This window comes from Oncorhynchus nerka, linkage group LG26 (assembly GCF_034236695.1).
Source record: "Oncorhynchus nerka isolate Pitt River linkage group LG26, Oner_Uvic_2.0, whole genome shotgun sequence".
NCBI lineage: Eukaryota > Metazoa > Chordata > Actinopteri > Salmoniformes > Salmonidae > Oncorhynchus > Oncorhynchus nerka.
The window spans coordinates 43279577-43305474 of NC_088421.1; the positions used below are offsets into that span (position 1 = coordinate 43279577).

Genomic DNA, 25898 nt, shown 5'->3' on the forward strand with positions numbered 1-25898 from the left:
AATCTTTAGTTGTGGACACTTGTCACGTTGGCATGAAGGATCGAGAGACAGGCGCAGGAATGCGTAATAGTTTTCTGAAATGAAGCCTAAATGACAGCGTGGTGTGTAAAGGCAACGGGAACGAAGACCAAACAAACACGTAACAAAACACAGGGTAGAAACCCAAAACAAAAGAGCGAGGAGTACCTCGAATAAATAACACGCGCACAATGATGAACACACGGGACGAGACACGTAATCATCTGCGCAATCCACAAGGGCACAAAAGACAAAACACACAGCACAGGCACTCACACACACCAACAGACATAGTAACAATAATCTACCGCCCAATGGAAACCAAAGGGCACATATATACAAGTACAATCAGTGGGAATAGGGGACAGGTGTGTGTAATGAAAGTTCTGGAGGGATCCGTGACAACACTACATTCCCTCACTCCCTCTCTTGGTCCTCCTCATCTGTGTAAGTCACCTTGATTTCACACCTGTGTGTTTACCAGTTTCTTTATGAACATATTTAGTGAACTCCATGACAGTAGCTAAAGCAAGGAGCTATAGGTAGCAGCACGCAAATGCATGCTGGGCCGGACATGCCCTGAGCTGGTGAACTGCGCGCTACTGGAGCGGTAATGGAGCGGAGGAGAAGAGCTCTGCACACCAGTCAAATTGGGCACGCTCCGCTCCATTCCAGCTCCGCTCCTCACTCCAGCTCCACTCCACTCCTCTCTCCAGCTCCACTTCAGCTCCACTCCTCTCTCCAGCTCCACTTCAGCTCCACTCCTCTCTCCAGCTCCACTCCTCTCTCCAGCTCCACTTCAGCTCCACTCCTCTCTCCAGCTCCACTCCCTCCTCTCTCCAGCTCCACTCCACTCCTCTCTCCAGCTCCACTTCAGCTCCACTCCTCTCTCCAGCTCCACTTCAGCTCACACTCTCTCCAGCTCCACTTCAGCTCCACTCCTCACTCCAGCTCCACTCCACTCCTCTCTCCAGCTTACCTCCACGCCTCTCTCCAGCTCCACTTCAGCTCCACTCCTCTCTCCAGCTCCACTTCAGCTCCACTCCTCTCTCCAGCTCCACTCCACTCCTCTCTCCAGCTCCACTCCACTCCTCTCTCCAGCTCCACTTCAGCTCCACTCCTCTCTCCAGCTCCACTTCAGCTCCACTCCTCACTTCAGCTCCACTCTTCACTCCAGCTCCACTCCACTCCTCTCTCCAGCTCCACTTCAGCTCCACTCCTCACTCCAGCTCCACTCCACTCCTCTCTCCAGCTCCACTCCTCTCTCCAGCTCCACTCCACTCCTCACTCCAGCTCCACTCCAGCTCCACTCCTCTCTCCAGCTCCGCTCCTCACTCCACTCCTCTCTCCAGCTCCGCTCCTCACTCCACTTCACTCCACTCTTCGCTCCACTCCACTCCTGTCTCCAGCTCCACTCCACTCACATCCTCTGACTCAATGATACAACAGTCACTACCTCCACCCATACCATCTAACATGTTAGGCCTGGTTGAATCATCTGAAAGAAATGTCATAATATCTGTACATTACAATTCTACCTGTGATTACAAAAGTACAATGATTCATGTTTTCCTTCAGTTTGAGATTAAGAATCAGTGGTAGACTGACTGGTAGGCCTAACATGTTAGATGGTATGGGTGGAGGTAGTGTTGTATCATTCAACCAGGCCTAACATGTTAGATGGTATGGGTGGAGGTAGTGTTGTATCATTCAACTAGGCCTAACATGTTAGATGGTATGGGTGGAGGTAGTGTTGTATCATTCAACCAGGCCTAACATGTTAGATGGTATGGGTGGAGGTAGTGGTGTATCATTCAACCAGGCCTAGCATGTTAGATGGTATGGGTGGAGGTAGTGTTGTATCATTCAACCAGGCCTAACATGTTAGATGGTATGGGTGGAGGTAGTGTTGTATCATTCAACCAGGCCTAACATGTTAGATGGTATGGGTGGAGGTAGTGTTGTATCACTCAACCAGGCCTAACATGTTAGATGGTATGGGTGGAGGTAGCTTTGTATCATTCAACCAGGCCTAACATGTTAGATGGTATGGGTGGAGGTAGCGTTGTATCATTCAACCAGGCCTAACATGTTAGATGGTATGGGTGGAGGTAGTGTTGTATCATTCAACCAGGCCTAACATGTTAGATGGTATGGGTGGAGGTAGTGTTGTATCATTCAACTAGGCCTAACATGTTAGATGGTATGGGTGGAGGTAGTGTTGTATCATTCAACCAGGCCTAACATGTTAGATGGTATGGGTGGAGGTAGTGGTGTATCATTCAACCAGGCCTAACATGTTAGATGGTATGGGTGGAGGTAGTGTTGTATCATTCAACCAGGCCTAACATGTTAGATGGTATGGGTGGAGGTAGTGTTGTATCATTCAACCAGGCCTAACATGTTAGATGGTATGGGTGGAGGTAGTGTTGTATCACTCAACCAGGCCTAACATGTTAGATGGTATGGGTGGAGGTAGTGACTGTTGTATCAGGGCTCCGGGCAGCCGAGCGGAAATGGAGGAAAACTCGCCTCCCTGCGGACCTGGCATCCTTTCACTCCCTCCTCTCTACATTTTCCTCCTCTGTCTCTGCTGCTAAAGCCACTTTCTACCACTCTAAATTCCAAGCATCTGCCTCTAACCCTAGGAAGCTCTTTGCCACCTTCTCCTCCCTCTTGAATCCTCCTCCCCCTCCCCCCCTCCTCCTCTCTGCAGATGACTTCGTCAACCATTTTGAAAAGAAGGTCGACGACATCCGATCCTCGTTTGCTAAGTCAAACGACACCGCTGGTTCTGCTCACACTGCCCTACCCTGTGCTCTGACCTCTTTCTCCCCTCTCTCTCCAGATGACATCTCGCGTCTTGTGACGGCCGGCCGCCCAACAACCTGCCCGCTTGACCCTATCCCCTCCTCTCTTCTCCAGACCATCTCCGGTGACCTTCTCCCTTACCTCACCTCGCTCATCAACTCATCCCTGACCGCTGGCTACGTCCCTCCCGTCTTCAAGAGAGCGAGAGTTGCACCCCTTCTGAAAAAACCTACACTCGATCCCTCCGATGTCAACAACTACAGACCAGTATCCCTTCTTTCTTTTCTCTCCAAAACTCTTGAACGTGCCGTCCTTGGCCAGCTCTCCCGCTATCTCTCTCAGAATGACCTTCTTGATCCAAATCAGTCAGGTTTCAAGACTAGTCATTCAACTGAGACTGCTCTTCTCTGTATCACGGAGGCGCTCCGCACTGCTAAAGCTAACTCTCTCTCCTCTGCTCTCATCCTTCTAGACCTATCGGCTGCCTTCGATACTGTGAACCATCAGATCCTCCTCTCCACCCTCTCCGAGTTGGGCATCTCCGGCGCGGCCCACGCTTGGATTGCGTCCTACCTGACAGGTCGCTCCTACCAGGTGGCGTGGCGAGAATCCGTCTCCTCACCACGTGCTCTCACCACTGGTGTCCCCCAGGGCTCTGTTCTAGGCCCTCTCCTATTCTCGCTATACACCAAGTCACTTGGCTCTGTCATAACCTCACATGGTCTCTCCTATCATTGCTATGCAGACGACACACAATTAATCTTCTCCTTTCCCCCTTCTGACGACCAGGTGGCGAATCGCATCTCTGCATGTCTGGCAGACATATCAGTGTGGATGACGGATCATCACCTCAAGCTGAACCTCGGCAAGACGGAGCTGCTCTTCCTCCCGGGAAGGACTGCCCGTTCCATGATCTCGCCATCACGGTTGACAACTCCATTGTGTCCTCGTCCCAGAGCGCTAAGAACCTTGGCGTGATCCTGGACAACACCCTGTCGTTCTCAAATAACATCAAGGCGGTGGCCCGTTCCTGTAGGTTCATGCTCTACAACATCCGCAGAGTACGACCCTGCCTCACACAGGAAGCGGCGCAGGTCCTAATCCAGGCACTTGTCATCTCCCGTCTGGATTACTGCAACTCGCTGTTGGCTGGGCTCCCTGCCTGTGCCATTAAACCCCTACAACTCATCCAGAACGCCGCAGCCCGTCTGGTGTTCAACCTTCCCAAGTTCTCTCACGTCACCCCGCTCCTCCGCTCTCTCCACTGGCTTCCAGTTGAAGCTCGCATCCGCTACAAGACCATGGTGCTTGCCTACGGAGCTGTGAGGGGAACGGCACCTCACTACCTCCAGGCTCTGATCAGGCCCTACACCCAAACAAGGGCACTGCGTTCATCCACCTCTGGCCTGCTCGCCTCCCTACCACTGAGGAAGTACAGTTCCCGCTCAGCCCAGTCAAAACTGTTCGCTGCTCTGTCCCCCCAATGGTGGAACAAACTCCCTCACGACGCCAGGACAGCGGAGTCAATCACCACCTTCCGGAGACACCTGAAACCCCACCTCTTTAAGGAATACCTAGGATAGGATAAAGTAATCCTTCTCCCCCTCCCCCCTTAAAAGACCTAGATGCACTATTGTAAAGTGGCTGTTCCACTGGATGTCATAAGGTGAAAGCACCAATTTGTAAGTCGCTCTGGATAAGAGCGTCTGCTAAATGACTTAAATGTAAATGTAAATGTAAACATGTTAGGCCTGGTTGAATGATACAGTCACTACCTCCGCCCATACCATCTAACATGTTAGGCCTGGTTGAATGATACAACACTACCTCCACCCATACCATCTAACATGTTAGACCTGGTTGAATGATACAACACTACCTCCACCCATACCATCTAACATGTTAGGCCTGGTTGAATGATACAACACTACCTCCACCCATACCATCTAACATGTTAGGCCTAGTTGAGTGATACAACACTACCTCCACCCATACCATCTAACATGTTAGGCCTGGTTGAATGATACAACACTACCTCCACCCATACCATCTAACATGTTAGGCCTGGTTGAATGATACAACACTACCTCCACCCATACCATCTAACATGTTAGGCCTGGTTGAATGATACAACACTACCTCCACCCATACCATCTAACATGTTAGGCCTGGTTGAGTGATACAACACTACCTCCACCCATACCATCTAACATGTTAGGCCTGGTTGAATGATACAACACTACCTCCACCCATACCATCTAACATGTTAGGCCTGGTTGAATGATACAACACTACCTCCACCCATACCATCTAACATGTTAGGCCTGGTTGAATGATACAACAGTCCAAGTTAATCAGAATGATTAATGATATTATGATGATATTCCAATTAGAGAAGGTAATAGAATAGAATAACATGTGATATAACATGAAACTGCCCAGTGACATCATCCAATCATTAAAACCCTGTGACTCATAACACAAAGGACAGAGAAATAAAAAGCCAGGCTATTGGATTAAAGTCTTCGGGTTATAATAAAACCATTAGACAACATAAAAACAACCGGCTATCAGTGGACACTAGTCCTGGGGGCTGCAACGGGCATTGCACACTTTTGTTCCAGCCCAGCACTAAACCCTACTAGCTATAGCGAATCAAGGACACCGTTTCCCTCCAAGTCAACGTTGAAACATCTTTCAGTAGAAGTCTGCTGTCCAACAACTCAGCCACCAGATGAGAGGAGCTACATCAGACAAACGACTGTTATTGAGCTTGTTGATTTATGGAAGACACACATCTGAAAATAACCTTGTACAGGAAACCAAACCACATTCCCAAATCACATTAACAAGAACAGGACCTAATTTAAGACCAGGACAGAGCATCCAGTCACTAAGGCTCTTGTGGAGAAGGTGAGTAGCTGAGAGGTGGAGGACGGAGGTCATTAATGTGTTAGTGTCACTAGGCTTTTCCCCTGTTACAGCAACCACATGGACAATTACAGAAACCAAATCAAATTGTATTGGTCACATGCGCCGAATACAACAGGTGTAGAATTCACAGTGAAATGCTTACTTACATAAACACCATAAAACACATTCCCAGAGTTACATGACCAAGGTTCCAGGTTGGCTTGGCCATTCCCAGAGTTACATGACCAAGGTTCCAGGTTGGCTTGGCCATTCCCAGAGTTACATGACCAGGGTTCCAGGTTGGCTTGGCCATTCCCAGAGTTACATGACCAGGGTTCCAGGTTGGCTTGGCCATTCCCAGAGTTACATGACCAGGGTTCCAGGTTGGCTTGTCCATTCCCAGAGTTACATGACCAGGGTTCCAGGTTGGCTTGGCCATTCCCAGAGTTACATGACCAGGGTTCCAGGTTGGCTTGGCCATTCCCAGAGTTACATGACCAGGGTTCCAGGTTGGCTTGGCCATTCCCAGAGTTACATGACCAAGGTTCCAGGTTGGCTTGGCCATTCCCAGAGTTACATGACCAAGGTTCCAGGTTGGCTTGTCCATTCCCAAAGTTACATGACCAAGGTTCCAGGTTGGCTTGGCCATTCCCAAAGTTACATGACCAAGGTTCCAGGTTGGCTTGGCCATTCCCAAAGTTACATGACCAAGGTTCCAGGTTGGCTTGGCCATTCCCAGAGTTACATGACCAGGGTTCCAGGTTGGCTTGGCCATTCCCAGAGTTACATGACCAGGGTTCCAGGTTGGCTTGGCCATTCCCAGAGTTACATGACCAAGGTTCCAGGTTGGCTTGGCCATTCCCAGAGTTACATGACCAAGGTTCCAGGTTGGCTTGTCCATTCCCAAAGTTACATGACCAAGGTTCCAGGTTGGCTTGGCCATTCCCAAAGTTACATGACCAAGGTTCCAGGTTGGCTTGGCCATTCCCAAAGTTACATGACCAAGGTTCCAGCTTGGCTTGGCCATTCCCAAAGTTACATGACCAAGGTTCCAGGTTGGGCTTACATGACCATTCAGGTTGGCTTGGCCATTCCCAAAGTTACATGACCAAGGTTCCAGCTTGGCTTGGCCATTCCCAAAGTTACATGACCAAGGTTCCAGGTTGGCTTGTCCATTCCCAGAGTTACATGACCAATGTTCCAGGTTGGCTTGTCCATTCCCAAAGTTACATGACCAAGGTTCCAGGTTGGCTTGGCCATTCCCAAAGTTACATGACCAAGGTTCCAGGTTGGCTTGGCCATTCCCAAAGTTCCAGGTTGGCTTGCCCCATTGACCAAGGTTCCAGGTTGGCTTGTCCATTCACAAAGTTACATGACCAAGGTTCCAGGTTGGCTTGGCCATTCCCAAAGTTACATGACCAAGGTTCCAGCTTGGCTTGGCCATTTCCAAAGTTACATGACCAAGGTTCCAGGTTGGCTTGGCCATTCCCAAAGTTACATGACCAAGGTTCCAGCTTGGCTTGGCCATTCCCAAAGTTACATGACCAAGGTTCCAGGTTGGCTTGGCCATTCCCAAAGTTACATGACCAAGGTTCCAGGTTGGCTTGGCCATTCCCAAAGTTACATGACCAAGGTTCCAGGTTGGCTTGTCCATTCCCAAAGTTACATGACCAAGGTTCCAGGTTGGCTTGGCCATTCCCAAAGTTACATGACCAAGGTTCCAGGTTGGCTTGGCCATTCCCAAAGTTACATGACCAAGGTTCCAGGTTGGCTTGGCCATTCCCAAAGTTACATGACCAGGGTTCCAGGTTGGCTTGGCCATTCCCAAAGTTACATGACCAATGTTCCAGGTTGGCTTGGCCATTCCCAAAGTTACATGACCAAGGTTCCAGGTTGGCTTGGCCATTCCCAAAGTTACATGACCAAGGTTCCAGGTTGGCTTGGCCATTCCCAAAGTTACATGACCAAGGTTCCAGGTTGGCTTGGCCATTCCCAAAGTTACATGACCAAGGTTCCAGGTTGGCTTGGCCATTCCCAAAGTTACATGACCAAGGTTCCAGGTTGGCTTGGCCATTCCCAAAGTTACATGACCAAGGTTCCAGGTTGGCTTGGCATGAGGTTGGCTTGGCCATTCCCAAAGTTACATGACCAAGGTTCCAGGTTGGCTTGTCCATTCCCAAAGTTACATGACCAAGGTTCCAGGTTGGCTTGGCCATTCCCAAAGTTACATGACCAAGGTTCCAGGTTGGCTTGGCCATTCCCAAAGTTACATGACCAAGGTTCCAGGTTGGCTTGTCCATTCACAAAGTTACATGACCAAGGTTCCAGGTTGGCTTGGCCATTTCCCAAAGTTACATGACCAAGGTTCCAGGTTGGCTTGGCCATTCCCAGGTTGGTTACATGACCAAGGTTCCAGGTTGGCTTGGCCATTCCCAAAGTTACATGACCAAGGTTCCAGGTTGGCTTGGCCATTCCCAAAGTTACATGACCAAGGTTCCAGGTTGGCTTGGCCATTCCCAAAGTTACATGACCAAGGTTCCAGGTTGGCTTGTCCATTCCCAAAGTTACATGACCAAGGTTCCAGGTTGGCTTGGCCATTCCCAAAGTTACATGACCAAGGTTCCAGGTTGGCTTGGCCATTCCCAAAGTTACATGACCAAGGTTCCAGGTTGGCTTGGCCATTCCCAAAGTTACATGACCAAGGTTCCAGGTTGGCTTGGCCATTTCCAAAGTTACATGACCAAGGTTCCAGGTTGGCTTGGCCATTCCCAAAGTTACATGACCAAGGTTCCAGGTTGGCTTGGCCATTCCCAAAGTTACATGACCAAGGCTCCAGGTTGGCTTGGCCATTCCCAAAGTTACATGACCAATGTTCCAGGTTGGCTTGGCCATTCCCAAAGTTACATGACCAAGGTTCCAGGTTGGCTTGGCCATTCCCAAAGTTACATGACCAAGGTTCCAGGTTGGCTTGGCCATTCCCAAAGTTACATGACCAAGGTTCCAGGTTGGCTTGGCCATTCCCAAAGTTACATGACCAAGGTTCCAGGTTGGCTTGGCCATTCCCAAAGTTACATGACCAAGGTTCCAGGTTGGCTTGTCCATTCCCAAAGTTACATGACCAAGGTTCCAGGTTGGCTTGGCCATTTCAAAGTTACATGACCAAGGTTCCAGGTTGGCTTGGCCATTCCCAAAGTTACATGACCAAGGTTCCAGGTTGGCTTGTCCATTCCAAAGTTACATGACCAAGGTTCCAGGTTGGCTTGGCCATTCCCAAAGTTACATGACCATGACCAAGGTTCCAGCTTGGCTTGGCCATTTCCAAAGTTACATGACCAAGGTTCCAGGTTGGCTTGGCCATTCCCAAAGTTACATGACCAAGGTTCCAGCTTGGCTTGGCCATTCCCAAAGTTACATGACCAAGGTTCCAGGTTGGCTTGGCCATTCCCAAAGTTACATGACCAAGGTTCCAGGTTGGCTTGGCCATTCCCAAAGTTACATGACCAAGGTTCCAGGTTGGCTTGTCCATTCCCAAAGTTACATGACCAAGGTTCCAGGTTGGCTTGGCCATTCCCAAAGTTACATGACCAAGGTTCCAGGTTGGCTTGGCCATTCCCAAAGTTACATGACCAAGGTTCCAGGTTGGCTTGGCCATTCCCAAAGTTACATGACCAGGGTTCCAGGTTGGCTTGGCCATTCCCAAAGTTACATGACCAATGTTCCAGGTTGGCTTGGCCATTCCCAAAGTTACATGACCAAGGTTCCAGGTTGGCTTGGCCATTCCCAAAGTTACATGACCAAGGTTCCAGGTTGGCTTGGCCATTCCCAAGTTACATGACCAAGGTTCCAGGTTGGCTTGGCCATTCCCAAAGTTACATGACCAAGGTTCCAGGTTGGCTTGGCCATTCCCAAAGTTACATGACCAAGGTTCCAGGTTGGCTTGGCCATTCCCAAAGTTACATGACCAAGGTTCCAGGTTGGCTTGGCCATTCCCAAAGTTACATGACCAAGGTTCCAGGTTGGCTTGTCCATTCCCAAAGTTACATGACCAAGGTTCCAGGTTGGCTTGGCCATTCCCAAAGTTACATGACCAAGGTTCCAGGTTGGCTTGGCCATTCCCAAAGTTACATGACCAAGGTTCCAGGTTGGCTTGGCCATTCCCAAAGTTACATGACCAAGGTTCCAGGTTGGCTTGGCCATTTCCCAAAGTTACATGACCAAGGTTCCAGGTTGGCTTGGCCATTCCCAAAGTTACATGACCAAGGTTCCAGGTTGGCTTGGCCATTCCCAAAGTTACATGACCAAGGCTCCAGGTTGGCTTGGCCATTCCCAAAGTTACATGACCAATGTTCCAGGTTGGCTTGGCCATTCCCAAAGTTACATGACCAAGGTTCCAGGTTGGCTTGGCCATTCCCAAAGTTACATGACCAAGGTTCCAGGTTGGCTTGGCCATTCCCAAAGTTACATGACCAAGGTTCCAGGTTGGCTTGGCCATTCCCAAAGTTACATGACCAAGGTTCCAGGTTGGCTTGGCCATTCCCAAAGTTACATGACCAAGGTTCCAGGTTGGCTTGTCCATTCCCAAAGTTACATGACCAAGGTTCCAGGTTGGCTTGGCCATTTCCAAAGTTACATGACCAAGGTTCCAGGTTGGCTTGGCCATTCCCAAAGTTACATGACCAAGGTTCCAGGTTGGCTTGGCCATTCCCAAAGTTACATGACCAAGGTTCCAGGTTGGCTTGTCCATTCCCAAAGTTACATGACCAAGGTTCCAGGTTGGCTTGGCCATTCCCAAAGTTACATGACCAAGGTTCCAGGTTGGCTTGGCCATTCCCAAAGTTACATGACCAAGGTTCCAGGTTGGCTTGGCCATTCCCAAAGTTACATGACCAAGGTTCCAGGTTGGCTTGGCCATTCCCAAAGTTACATGACCAAGGTTCCAGGTTGGCTTGGCCATTCCCAGAGTTACATGACCAAGGTTCCAGGTTGGCTTGGCCATTCCCAAAGTTACATGACCAAGGTTCCAGGTTGGCTTGGCCATTCCCAAAGTTACATGACCAAGGTTCCAGGTTGGCTTGGCTGTAGAAAAGGGAAACTGATATTCGCCCAAAAGTCCAGGCACAAATATTATAGTTGTATTTTATTTCCTACAGGAGTAGTTAACTGAAAGCTGTGAGCCTGTTTAGTTATATCACCACAATAGTAGAGGTTTTACTAGACCAGCTGTACTGAGGAAGGTGAAAGCCAACCAGAACCCAGACAGAAAAGGTTTCACGCAGCCCTTGTTGGTTAAATAAACATTTTATTATGCTTTTCAAAATGAGATAAGATAGTATTTCATATATGGGTAGTAAGCTGAATGCTCTGTGAACACAAAGTCACGTTTGCAGTCTGGCCCCAGACAGTGAAGGGTTAACACATTTCATATCATAATACTAAGATAGTATTTCCTACAGGGGGGTAGGTTGCTGAATTGTGTGAGCTTTAAAATGTTAATGGAGTGACGTTTCTATGGGAAACAGAGAGCCGTTCAGAGCCCAGACATTCAAGAGTTTACACAGCGCTCCTTGTTCAGGCTGAACAGCATCATGCCATAGCACTTAGCACCACACCAGGTTTGGTGTAAGAGAGACCAATCAGAGCTGGGCTTGCCCCCCCCCCTGGAATGTTATCAGCTAACTAACTCAATTACCCTCAGCACTTAGAGCTCTGTCACAAGATTAAGCTCTTCACAATGCCAACTCAATCAAGCACTTTGGCGAGGGGGAATAATTTGATGTTCTATTTCATTGGTAGGAGGAATCATTTGTTGCTCTCTTTCATTGGGAGGAGGAATCATTTGTTGCTCTCTTTCATTGGGAGGAGGAATCATTTGTTGTTCTCTTTCATTGGGAGGAGGAATCATGTGTTGTTCTCTTTCAAGCCCTGCAGGTCCTATAGTGATGAGGTGGGCAGCCCAACAGGTCCTATAGTGATGAGGTGGGCAGCCCTACAGGTCCTATAGTGATGAGGTGGGCAGCCCAACAGGTCCCATAGTGATGAGGTGGGCAGCCCTACAGGTCCTATAGTGATGAGGTGGGCAGCCCTACAGGTACTATAGTGATGAGGTGGCAGGTCCTATGAGTGCAGGTCCTATAGTGATGAGGTGGGCAGCCCTACAGGTCCTATAGTGATGAGGTGGGCAGCCCAACAGGTCCTATAGTGATGAGGTGGGCAGCCCTACAGGTCCTATAGTGATGAGGTGGGCAGCCCTACAGGTACTATAGTGATGAGGTGGGCAGGTCCTATAGTGATGAGGTGGGCAGCCCTACAGGTCCTATAGTGATGAGGTGGGCAGCCCAACAGGTCCTATAGTGATGAGGTGGGCAGCCCAACAGGTCCTATAGTGATGAGGTGGGCAGCCCTACAGGTCCTATAGTGATGAGGTGGGCAGCCCTATAGGTCCTATAGTGATGAGGTGGGCAGCCCTACAGGTCCTATAGTGATGAGGTGGGCAGCCCAACAGGTCCTATAGTGATGAGGTGGGCAGCCCAACAGGTCCTATAGTGATGAGGTGGGCAGCCCAACAGGTCCTATAGTGATGAGGTGGGCAGCCCAACAGGTCCTATAGTGATGAGGTGGGCAGCCCAACAGGTCCTATAGTGATGAGGTGGGCAGCCCTACAGGTACTATAGTGATGATGTGGGCAGGTCCTATAGTGATGAGGTGGGCAGGTCCTATAGTGATGAGGTGGGCAGCCCTACAGGTACTATAGTGATGAGGTGGGCAGGTCCTTTAGTGATGAGGTGGGCAGGTCCTATAGTGATGAGGTGGGCAGGTCCTATAGTGATGAGGTGGGCAGGTTCTATAGTGATGAGGTGGGCAGGTCCTTTAGTGATGAGGTGGGCAGGTCCTATAGTGATGAGGTGGGCAGGTCCTATAGTGATGAGGTGGGCAGGTCCTATAGTGATGAGGTGGGCAGGTCCTATAGTGATGAGGTGGGCAGGTCCTATAGTGATGAGGTGGGCAGGTCCTATAGTGATGAGGTGAGCAGGTCCTATAGTGATGAGGTGGGCAGGTCCTATAGTGATGAGGTGGGCAGGTCCTTTAGTGATGAGGTGGGCAGGTCCTATAGTGATGAGGTGGGCAGGTCCTATAGTGATGAGGTGAGCAGGTCCTATAGTGATGAGGTGGGCAGGTCCTATAGTGATGAGGTGGACAGGTTCTATAGTGATGAGGTGGGCAGGTCCTATAGTGATGAGGTGGGCAGCCCAACATACAGATCCAAAAAGGGACTTTGTGCTTGTGGCAGTGAGACAATGCACAACTGCACATTGTGAATGTTGCAAACTACAATCTCAGAGGACAAAGGATAACGCATCAATGGACACTGTGCTGTGCACACCCAGGACATGTGAATAGATAGTTTTGGGTAATGTAGTCTAGTGATAGTGTAGGGTAGACAGTGCATAGTGTAGTCTGCTTTAGACACAATGAGAGCAGGACTGTCATCAGGGAACATGGTTAGTCACAGTGACCTCAGTCTACAACATCCGGTGTCAAAGTGGATCAGGCCAAAGTGACCATCTGGTCTCTTCAGCACGTCAGCCTGTGTGTGTGAGTTAATGAGGTCAGAGGTCAACTCCTGAATGTCAAAGATCACATCAAAGCCTTTTCCAAGAACACAGAAGGGCGGTCTAGGGTTGTCCAATTACCCTCCTGGAGTTTCACTCCAACCCTAAACACTTTTTTATTTTTTTATTTGACTAATTACCTACTGGCCAGGACCTTGATTAGCTATACCAGCTGTGGTACATCACTATCACAGAACCAGAGTTGTAGAACCCTGATCGAGACACTAAAGGAGCCCCACATACTAGATTTGGTTTGTTTCTAGTGGAACTTGGCTAGGTGAAGCGAACGTCTGTGCCTTGCATTCTGCCTTAAAAGACCTTGGCTTGTAATTCTGTAATATAAGACAACACCTCTCACCATAGGATGAACCTCACCCGGGACAGACTGAAGAAAGGTCCCAGTAACACTACTACTGTAGTACAGTACTGTTAGATACAATCAGCTACAGTGGTACTACTCACCATAGGATGAGCCCAGTGATGACAGCGGTCCAGGAGACACAGCAGGAGTCAGGCCTCTTGGTCTCCTCCTCCTCCTCCTTCCTGCAGCAGCACACACTGGTCAGGTAGACAGACAGCAGCAGGAGGCTCAGGACTAGTCCAGCAGCTGATATACAGGCTAGGAAGACCAGAGACTGGGGGGGGAGGAGGGAGGGAGGGAGGGAGGGAGGGAGGGAGGGAGGGAGGGGAGGGAGGGAGGGAGGGAGGGAGGAGGGAAACAGAGAGATGAGCATGTTATAATACATTTATTATTGACTAATAACAGGAATAATACAACTTCCACACGGAGAGAACTTATTTGCAAAGCACCATTTCTTCAGACAACCAGCATTTATTATCATGTCTTGTCCTGAGTTGATACAAGCCCTGTGATTGGTTACTGTGTAGAGTGACCCCACTCTGACGGAAAGGAAGACACTGGAATCAAGTGAGTCTAATATGAAAAGATATACTGGGTCAAAAGTCACATTGGTTTCATCAGTCATCATCACTAGCAGGTCTCTGTGTGAAGCCAGAGATAGGGAGAGAGAGAAGGGGAGGGAGAGAGAGATGGGGGAGGGGAGAGAGATAGAGACAGAGACAGAAAGAGAGACAGAGAGAGATAGATAGAGAGAGAGCTGGGGGGAGGGGGTGGCTCGCTGAATACACCCCAGGATCGTATTCAGTAGGGTACAACGTATTAAAAATACAAAAATACAAAAATGAACATGAATGTTTCTCATTGGACAAGTCTTGGTATTCCTTCTCTGTGTTATCAGTTTGGTGTTTAATGAACATGACCTGGTGTTGCTGGTTTAAGAGATACCTGGGGTCTAATGAATATGACCTGGTGTTGGTGGTTTAAGAGATACCTGGTGTTGGTGGTTTAAGAGATACCTGGGGTCTAATGAATATGACCTGGTGTTGCTGGTTTAAGAGATACCTGGTGTTGCTGGTTTAAGAGATACCTGGGGTCTAATGAACATGACCTGGTGTTGGTGGTTTAAGAGATACCTGGGGTCTATTGGACTAATACTATTAACATGTGTCATTCAACAGACACTTTTATCCAAAGCAACTTACAGTCATGCTCGCCAACATGCATCCATTTTACATATGGGTGGCCCGGGTCTCTGACCCACAACCCTGGTGGTGTAAGCACCACTCTCTACCATCTGACCCACAACCCTGGTGGTGTAAGCACCACCCTCTACCATCTGACCCACAACCCTGGTGGTGTAAGCACCACTCTCTACCATCTGACCCACAACCCTGGTGGTGTAAGCACCACTCTCTACCATCTGATCCACAACCCTGGTGGTGTAAGCACCACTCTCTACCATCTGATCCACAACCCTGTTGGTGTAAGCACCACTCTCTACCATCTGATCCACAACCCTGGTGGTGTAAGCACCACTCTCTACCATCTGATCCACAACCCTGGTGGTGTAAGCACCACTCTCTACCATCTGATCCACAACCCTGGTGGTGTAAGCACCACTCTCTACCATCTGATCCACAACCCTGGTGGTGTAAGCACCACTCTCTACCATCTGACCCACAACCCTGGTGGTGTAGGCACCACTCTCTACCATCTGACCCACAACCCTGGTGGTGTAAGCACCACTCTCTACCATCTGACCCACAACCCTGGTGGTGTAAGCACCACTCTCTACCATCTGACCCACAACCCTGATGGTGTAAGCACCACTCTCTACCATCTGACCCACAACCCTGGTGGTGTAAGCACCACTCTCTACCATCTGATCCACAACCCTGGTGGTGTAAGCACCACTCTCTACCATCTGATCCACAACCCTGGTGGTGTAAGCACCACTCTCTACCATCTGATCCACAACCCTGGTGGTGTAAGCACCACCCTCTACCATCTGATCCAGAACCCTGGTGGTGTAAGCACCACTCTCTACCATCTGATCCACAACCCTGGTGGTGTAAGCACCACTCCCTACCATCTGATCCAGAACCCTGGTGGTGTAAGCACCACTCTCTACCATCTGATCCAGAACCCTGGTGGTGTAAGCACCACTCTCTACCATCTGTCCACACAGGAGGTTGGGTGTTAGTGGAGGAAACAGTACTGATCAGAGGCTGCTGGAGTCTCAGCTCAACGTCAGGTGACAAAGCACCACTCTCCCTCCAAAACAGTCTTGTGATTCCCTGACTGAGGTTACCCTCAGAGCATGAATAACGGAGGGATAGCCAGGGTAGGAAAGGAGAGAGAGAGAGCGAGGGAGCAAGCGAGAGAGAGAGAAATAGAGAGAGAGCGAGAGAGAGAGAGCAAGGGAGAGAGAAAATGAGAGAGAGAGAGAGAGAGAGAGAGAGAGAGAGAGAGAGGGAGAGGGACAGAGAGGGGTATAGAAAGCAGAACATGGGGGGTCTACTGTAGCCATATGTCTTTGTTTTTGAGATTAGGTACGCCGGAAGTTTGTACCTTTCATTTCGATGAAAGGTGATGAAAGTGATCAAACATAGTGTACTACAAGTACAACTACACACAGCCATTTACACAAGTACAACGACACACAGCCATTTACACAAGTACAACGACACACAGCCATTTACACAAGTACAACGACACACAGCCATTTACACAAGTACAACTACACACAGCCATTTACACAAGTACAACTACACACACAGCCATTTACACAAGTACAATGACACACACAGCCATTTACACAAGTACAACTACACACACAGCCATGTACAGAAATACAACTACACACAGCCATTTACACAAGTACAACTACACACACAGCCATTTACACAAGTACAACTACACACACAGCCATTTACACAAGTACAACTACACACACAGCCATTTACACAAGTACAACTACACACAGCCATTTACACAAGTACAACTACACACACAGCCATTTACACAAGTACAACTACACACAGCCATTTACACAAGTACAACTACACACAGCCATTTACACAAGTACAACTACACACACAGCCATTTACACAAGTACAACTACACACAGCCATTTACACAAGTACAACTACACACACAGCCATTTACACAAGTACAACTACACACAGCCATTTACACAAGTACAACTACACACACAGCCATTTACACAAGTACAACTACACACAGCCATTTACACAAGTACAACTACACACAGCCATTTACACAAGTACAACTACACACACAGCCATTTACACAAGTACAACTACACACAGCCATTTACACAAGTACAACTACACACACAGCCATTTACACAAGTACAAATACACACACACAGCCATTTACAGAAGTACAACTACACACAGCCATTTACACAAGTACAACTACACACAGCCATTTACACAAGTACAACTACACACACACAGCCATTTACACAAGTACAACTACACACAGCCATTTACACAAGTACAACTACACACAGCCATTTACACAAGTACAACTACACACACAGCCATTTACAGAAATACAAATACACACACAGCCATTTACACAAGTACAACTACACACAGCAATTTACACAAGTACAACTACACACACAGCCATTTACACAAGTACAACTACACACAGCCATTTACACAAGTACAACTACACACACAGCCATTTACACAAGTACAACTACACACAGCCATTTACACAAGTACAACTACACACAGCCATTTACACAAGTACAACTACACACAGCCATTTACACAAGTACAACTACACACACAGCCATTTACAGAAATACAAATACACACACAGCCATTTACACAAGTACAACTACACACAGCCATTTACACAAGTACAACTACACACACAGCCATTTACACAAGTACAACTACACACAGCCATTTACACAAGTACAACTACACACACAGCCATTTACACAAGTACAACTACACACAGCCATTTACACAAGTACAACTACACACAGCCATTTACACAAGTACAACTACACACACAGCCATTTACAGAAATACAAATACACACACAGCCATTTACACAAGTACAACTACACACAGCCATTTACACAAGTACAACTACACACACAGCCATTTACACAAGTACAACGACACACACAGCCATTTACAGAAATACAAATACACACACAGCCATTTACACAAATACAAATACACACACAGCCATTTACAGAAGTACAAATACACACACAGCCATTTACAGAAGTTGACAAAAGTTCAGCCCATGGTTTGGAGTGTTGAGGAGTTCAAAATTCAAGAACTGAAATAAAAGCCAAGTGGAACCATGGGGTTTTGGCCAAATATGGCTGACTCTCAAATGGCACCCTATTCCCTATATAGTGCACTACTTTTGACCAGAGCCCTATGGGCCTATGTTGTTTCTCCACACTCCTACCTGGCATGGTTTCATGACTCTAACAAGTTACTGTTTGTCTCCACAGAACCTTAACCTTCTATTTTCCTGACTCAATTTGACTGATCAAGTTATGGGTTCTGGCATCATGTTCTGACCACGGTCTTGACCAAGGTTTCAGATTCAGACAGGGCCGAGCAGCAGAAACTAAAGTATCATGTATTATTTTTCATCCAACCAGTGTCTAAATCACTGTAACTATGTGTATTGTGGCGAAGTAGTCTAAGACCCTAGTTCCATTCCAGACTATATCACAGTGGTCTAAGACCCTGGTTCCATTCCAGACTGTATCACAGTGGTCTAAGACCCTGGTTCCATTCCAGACTGTATCACAGTGGTCTAAGACCCTGGTTCCATTCCAGACTGTATCACAGTGGTCTAAGACCCTGGTTCCATTCCAGACTGTATCACAGTGGTCTAAGACCCTGGTTCCATTCCAGACTGTATCACAGTGGTCTAAGACCCTGGTTCCATTCCAGACTGTATCACAGTGGTCTAAGACCCTGGTTCCATTCCAGACTGTATCACAGTGGTCTAAGACCCTGGTTCCATTCCAGACTGTATCACAGTGGTCTAAGACCCTGGTTCCATTCCAGACTGTATCACAGTGGTCTAAGACCCTGGTTCCATTCCAGACTGTATCACAGTGGTCTAAGACCCTGGTTCCATTCCAGACTGTATCACAGTGGTCTAAGACCCTGGTTCCATTCCAGACTGTATCACAGTGGTCTAAGACCCTGGTTCCATTCCAGACTGTATCACAGTGGTCTAAGACCCTGGTTCCATTCCAGACTGTATCACAGTGGTCTAAGACCCTGGTTCCATTCCAGACTGTATCACAGTGGTCTAAGACCCTGGTTCCATTCAGACTGTATCACAGTGGTCTAAGACCCTGGTTCCATTCCAGACTGTATCACAGTGGTCTAAGACCCTGGTTCCATTCCAGACTGCATCACAGTGGTCTAAGACCCTGGTTCCATTCCAGACTGTATCACAGTGGTCTAAGACCCTGGTTCCATTCCAGACTGTATCACAGTGGTCTAAGACCCTGGTTCCATTCCATCACAGTGGTCTAAGACCCTGGGTCCATTCCATCACAGTGGTCTAAGACCCTGGTTCCATTCCAGACTGTATCACAGTGGTCTAAGACCCTGGTTCCACTCCAGACTGTATCACAGTGGTCTAAGACCCTGGTTCCATTCAGACTGTATCACAGTGGTCTAAGACCCTGGTTCCATTCCAGACTGTATCACAGTGGTCTAAGACCCTGGTTCCATTCAGACTGTATCACAGTGGTCTAAGACCCTGGTTCCATTCCAGACTGTATCACAGGGCTCTAAGACCCTGGTTCTATTCCAGACTGTATCACAGTGGTCTAAGACCCTGGTTCCATTCCAGACTGTATCACAGTGGTCTAAGACCCTGGTTCCATTCCAGACTATATCACAGTGGTCTAAGACCCTGGTTCCATTCCAGACTGTATCACAGTGGTCTAAGACCCTGGTTCCATTCCAGACTGTATCACAGTGGTCTAAGACCCTGGTTCCATTCCAGACTGTATCACAGTGGTCTAAGACCCTGGTTCCATTCCAGACTGTATCACAGTGGTCTAAGACCCTGGTTCCATTCCAGACTGTATCACAGTGGTCTAAGACCCTGGTTCCATTCCAGACTGTATCACAGTGGTCTAAGACCCTGGTTCCACTCCAGACTGTATCACAGTGGTCTAAGACCCTGGTTCCATTAAGACCCCAGACTGTATCACAGTGGTCTAAGACCCTGGTTCCATTCCAGACTGTATCACAGTGGTCTAAGACCCTGGTTCCATTCCAGACTGTATCACAGTGGTCTAAGACCCTGGTTCCATTCCAGACTGTATCACAGTGGTCTAAGACCCTGGTTCCATTCAGACTGTATCACAGTGGTCTAAGACCCTGGTTCCATTCCAGACTGTATCACAGTGGTCTAAGACCCTGGTTCCATTCCAGACTGTATCACAGTGGTCTAAGACCCTGGTTCCATTCCAGACTGTATCACAGTGGTCTAAGACCCTGGTTCCATTCCAGACTGTATCACAGTGGTCTAAGACCCTGGTTCCATTCCAGACTGTATCACAGTGGTCTAAGACCCTGGTTCCATTCCAGACTGTATCACAGTGGTCTAAGACCCTGGTTCCATTCCAGACTGTATCACAGTGGTCTTAACACCCTGGTTCATTCCATCACAGTGGTCTAAGACCCTGGTTCCATTCCAGACTGTATCACAGTGGTCTAAGACCCTGGTTCCATTCCAGACTGTATCACAGTGGTCTAAGATCCTGGTTCCATTCCAGACTGTATCACAGTGGTCTAAGACCCTGGTTCCATTCCAGACTGTATCACAGTGGTCTAAGACCCTGGTTCCATTCCAGACTGTATCACAGTGGTCTAAGACCCTGGTTCCACTCCAGACTGTATCACAGTGGTCTAAGACCCTGGTTCCATTCCAGACTGTATCACAGTGGTCTAAGACCCTGGTTCCACTCCAGACTGTAACACGTGGTCTAAGGCCCTGGTTCCATTCCAGACTGTATCACAGTGGTCTAAGACCCTGGTTCCATTCCAGACTGTATTACAGTGGTCTAAGACCCTGGTTCCATTCCAGACTGTATCACAGTGGTCTAAGACCCTGGTTCCATTCCAGACTGCATCACAGTGGTCTAAGACCCTGGTTCCACTCCAGACTGTATCACAGTGGTCTAAGACCCTGGTTCCATTCCAGACTGTATCACAGTGGTCTAAGACCCTGGTTCCACTCCAGACTGTTTCACAGTGGTCTAAGACCCTGGTTCCATTCCAGACTGTATCACAGTGGTCTAAGATCCTGGTTCCATTCCAGACTGTATCACAGTGGTCTAACACCCTGGTTCATCCCATCACAGTGGTCTAAGACCCTGGTTCCATTCCAGACTGTATCACAGTGGTCTAAGACCCTGGTTCCATTCCAGACTGTATCACAGTGGTCTAAGACCCTGGTTCCATTCCAGACTGTATCACAGTGGTCTAAGACCCTGGTTCCATTCCAGACTGTATCACAGTGGTCTAAGACCCTGGTTCCATTCCAGACTGTATCACAGTGGTCTAAGACCCTGGTTCCATTCCAGACTGTATCACAGTGGTCTAAGACCCTGGTTCCATTCCAGACTGTATCACAGTGGTCTAAGACCCTGGTTCCACTCCAGACTGTATCACAGTGGTCTAAGACCCTGGTTCCATTCCAGACTGTATCACAGTGGTCTAAGATCCTGGTTCCATTCCAGACTGTATCACAGTGGTCTTAACACCCTGGTTCATTCCATCACAGTGGTCTAAGACCCTGGTTCCATTCCAGACTGTATCACAGTGGTCTAAGACCCTGGTTCCATTCCAGACTGTATCACAGTGGTCTAAGATCCTGGTTCCATTCCAGACTGTATCACAGTGGTCTAAGACCCTGGTTCCATTCCAGACTGTATCACAGTGGTCTAAGACCCTGGTTCCATTCCAGACTGTATCACAGTGGTCTAAGACCCTGGTTCCACTCCAGACTGTATCACAGTGGTCTAAGACCCTGGTTCCATTCCAGACTGTATCACAGTGGTCTAAGACCCTGGTTCCACTCCAGACTGTAACACGTGGTCTAAGACCCTGGTTCCATTCCAGACTGTATCACAGTGGTCTAAGACCCTGGTTCCATTCCAGACTGTATTACAGTGGTCTAAGACCCTGGTTCCATTCCAGACTGTATCACAGTGGTCTAAGACCCTGGTTCCATTCCAGACTGCATCACAGTGGTCTAAGACCCTGGTTCCACTCCAGACTGTATCACAGTGGTCTAAGACCCTGGTTCCATTCCAGACTGTATCACAGTGGTCTAAGACCCTGGTTCCACTCCAGACTGTTTCACAGTGGTCTAAGACCCTGGTTCCATTCCAGACTGTATCACAGTGGTCTAAGATCCTGGTTCCATTCCAGACTGTATCACAGTGGTCTAACACCCTGGTTCATCCCATCACAGTGGTCTAAGACCCTGGTTCCATTCCAGACTGTATCACAGTGGTCTAAGACCCTGGTTCCATTCCAGACTGTATCACAGTGGTCTAAGACCCTGGTTCCATTCCAGACTGTATCACAGTGGTCTAAGACCCTGGTTCCATTCCAGACTGTATCACAGTGGTCTTAACACCCTGGTTCATTCCATCACAGTGGTCTAAGACCCTGGTTCCATTCCAGACTGTATCACAGTGGTCTAAGACCCTGGTTCCATTCCAGACTGTATCACAGTGGTCTAAGATCCTGGTTCCATTCCAGACTGTATCACAGTGGTCTAAGACCCTGGTTCCATTCCAGACTGTATCACAGTGGTCTAAGACCCTGGTTCCATTCCAGACTGTATCACAGTGGTCTAAGACCCTGGTTCCATTCCAGACTGTATCACAGTGGTCTAAGACCCTGGTTCCACTCCAGACTGTATCACAGTGGTCTAAGACCCTGGTTCCATTCCAGACTGTATCACAGTGGTCTAAGACCCTGGTTCCATTCCAGACTGTATCACAGTGGTCTAAGACCCTGGTTCCATTCCAGACTGTATCACAGTGGTCTAAGACCCTGGTTCCACTCCAGACTGTAACACGTGGTCTAAGGCCCTGGTTCCATTCCAGACTGTATCACAGTGGTCTAAGACCCTGGTTCCATTCCAGACTGTATTACAGTGGTCTAAGACCCTGGTTCCATTCCAGACTGTATCACAGTGGTCTAAGACCCTGGTTCCATTCCAGACTGCATCACAGTGGTCTAAGACCCTGGTTCCACTCCAGACTGTATCACAGTGGTCTAAGACCCTGGTTCCATTCCAGACTGTATCACAGTGGTCTAAGACCCTGGTTCCATTCCAGACTGTATCACAGTGGTCTAAGACCCTGGTTCCATTCCAGACTGTATCACAGTGGTCTAAGACCCTGGTTCCATTCCAGACTGTATCACAGTGGTCTAAGACCCTGGTTCCATTCCAGACTGTATCACAGTGGTCTAAGACCCTGGTTCCATTCCAGACTGTATCACAGTGGTCTAAGACCCTGGTTCCATTCCAGACTGTATTACAGTGGTCTAAGACCCTGGTTCCATTCCAGACTGTATCACAGTGGTCTAAGACCCTGGTTCCATTCCAGACTGCATCACAGTGGTCTAAGACCCTGGTTCCACTCCAGACTGTATCACAGTGGTCTAAGACCCTGGTTCCATTCCAGACTGTATCACAGTGGTCTAAGACCCTGGTTCCATTCCACTGTTTCACAGTGGTCTAAGACCCTGGTTCCATTCCAGACTGTATCACAGTGGTCTAAGATCCTGGTTCCATTCCAGACTGTATCACAGTGGTCTAACACCCTGGTTCATCCCATCACAGTGGTCTAAGACCCTGGTTCCATTCCAGACTGTATCACAGTGGTCTAAGACCCTGGTTCCATTCCAGACTGTATCACAGTGGTCTAAGACCCTGGTTCCACTCCAGACTGTATCACAGTGGTCTAAGACCCTGGTTCCATTCCAGACTGTTCCATTATCACAGTGGTCTAAGACCCTGGTTCCATTCCAGACTGTATCACAGTGGTCTAAGACCCTGGTTCCATTCCAGACTGTATCACAGTGGTCTAAGACCCTGGTTCCATTCCAGACTGTATCACAGTGGTCTAAGACCCTGGTTCCATTCCAGACTGTTATCACAGTGGTCTAAGACCCTGGTTCCATTCCAGACTGTATCACAGTGGTCTAAGACCCTGGTTCCATTCCAGACTGTATCACAGTGGTCTAAGACCCTGGTTCCATTCCAGACTGTATCACAGTGGTCTAAGACCCTGGTTCCATTCCAGACTGTATCACCAGACTGTTATCACAGTGGTCTAAGACCCTGGTTCCATTCCAGACTGTATCACAGTGGTCTAAGACCCTGGTTCCATTCCAGACTGTAACACAGTGGTCTAAGACCCTGGTTCCATTCCAGACTGTATCACAGTGGTCTAAGACCCTGGTTCCATTCCAGACTGTATCACAGTGGTCTACAGCCCTGGTTCCATTCCAGACTGTATCACAGTGGTCTAAGACCCTGGTTCCATTCCAGACTGCATCACAGTGGTCTAAGACCCTGGTTCCACTCCAGACTGTATCACAGTGGTCTAAGACCCTGGTTCCATTCCAGACTGTATCACAGTGGTCTAAGACCCTGGTTCCACTCCAGACTGTTTCACAGTGGTCTAAGACCCTGGTTCCATTCCAGACTGTATCACAGTGGTCTAAGATCCTGGTTCCATTCCAGACTGTATCACAGTGGTCTAACACCCTGGTTCATTCCATCACAGTGGTCTAAGACCCTGGTTCCATTCCAGACTGTATCACAGTGGTCTAAGACCCTGGTTCCATTCCAGACTGTATCACAGTGGTCTAAGACCCTGGTTCCACTCCAGACTGTATCACAGTGGTCTAAGACCCTGGTTCCATTCCAGACTGTTTCACAGTGGTCTAAGACCCTGGTTCCATTCCAGACTGTATCACAGTGGTCTAAGATCCTGGTTCCATTCCAGACTGTATCACAGTGGTCTAACACCCTGGTTCATTCCATCACAGTGGTCTAAGACCCTGGTTCCATTCCAGACTGTATCACAGTGGTCTAAGACCCTGGTTCCATTCCAGACTGTATCACAGTGGTCTAACACCCTGGTTCATTCCATCACAGTGGTCTAAGACCCTGGTTCCATTCCAGACTGTATCACAGTGGTCTAAGACCCTGGTTCCATTCCAGACTGTATCACAGTGGTCTAAGACCCTGGTTCCATTCCAGACTGTATCACAGTGGTCTAAGACCCTGGTTCCATTCCATCACAGTGGTCTAAGACCCTGGGTCCATTCCATCACAGTGGTCTAAGACCCTGGTTCCATTCCAGACTGTATCACAGTGGTCTAAGACCCTGGTTCCACTCCAGACTGTATCACAGTGGTCTAAGACCCTGGTTCCATTCAGACTGTATCACAGTGGTCTAAGACCCTGGTTCCATTCCAGACTGTATCACAGTGGTCTAAGACCCTGGTTCCATTCCAGACTGTATCACAGTGGTCTAAGACCCTGGTTCCATTCCAGACTGTATCACAGTGGTCTAAGACCCTGGTTCCACTCCAGACTGTTTCACAGTGGTCTAAGACCCTGGTTCCATTCCAGACTGTATCACAGTGGTCTAAGATCCTGGTTCCATTCCAGACTGTATCACAGTGGTCTAACACCCTGGTTCATCCCATCACAGTGGTCTAAGACCCTGGTTCCATTCCAGACTGTATCACAGTGGTCTAAGACCCTGGTTCCATTCCAGACTGTATCACAGTGGTCTAAGACCCTGGTTCCATTCCAGACTGTATCACAGTGGTCTAAGACCCTGGTTCCATTCCAGACTGTATCACAGTGGTCTAAGACCCTGGTTCCATTCAGACATCACAGTGGTCTAAGACCCTGGTTCCATTCCAGACTGTATCACAGTGGTCTAAGACCCTGGTTCCATTCCAGACTGTATCACAGTGGTCTAAGACCCTGGTTCCATTCCAGACTGTATCACAGTGGTCTAAGACCCTGGTTCCATTCCAGACTGTATCACAGTGGTCTAAGACCCTGGTTCCATTCCAGACTGTATCACAGTGGTC

The 25898-nt window shown here is 48.5% G+C and overlaps 1 protein-coding gene across 1 annotated transcript in view; it reads right to left on the reverse strand.

Annotated features, from left to right (window-relative positions):
- Positions 1 to 25898, reverse strand: part of LOC115115325 (protein tweety homolog 2-like) — a 166369-nt gene that overhangs the window by 119794 nt on the left and 20677 nt on the right. Inside the window, exon 2 of the mRNA XM_065010767.1 lies at positions 13815 to 13987. Coding sequence (XP_064866839.1) covers positions 13815 to 13987 — 173 coding nt within the window. The remainder of the gene's footprint in view (positions 1 to 13814; positions 13988 to 25898) is intronic.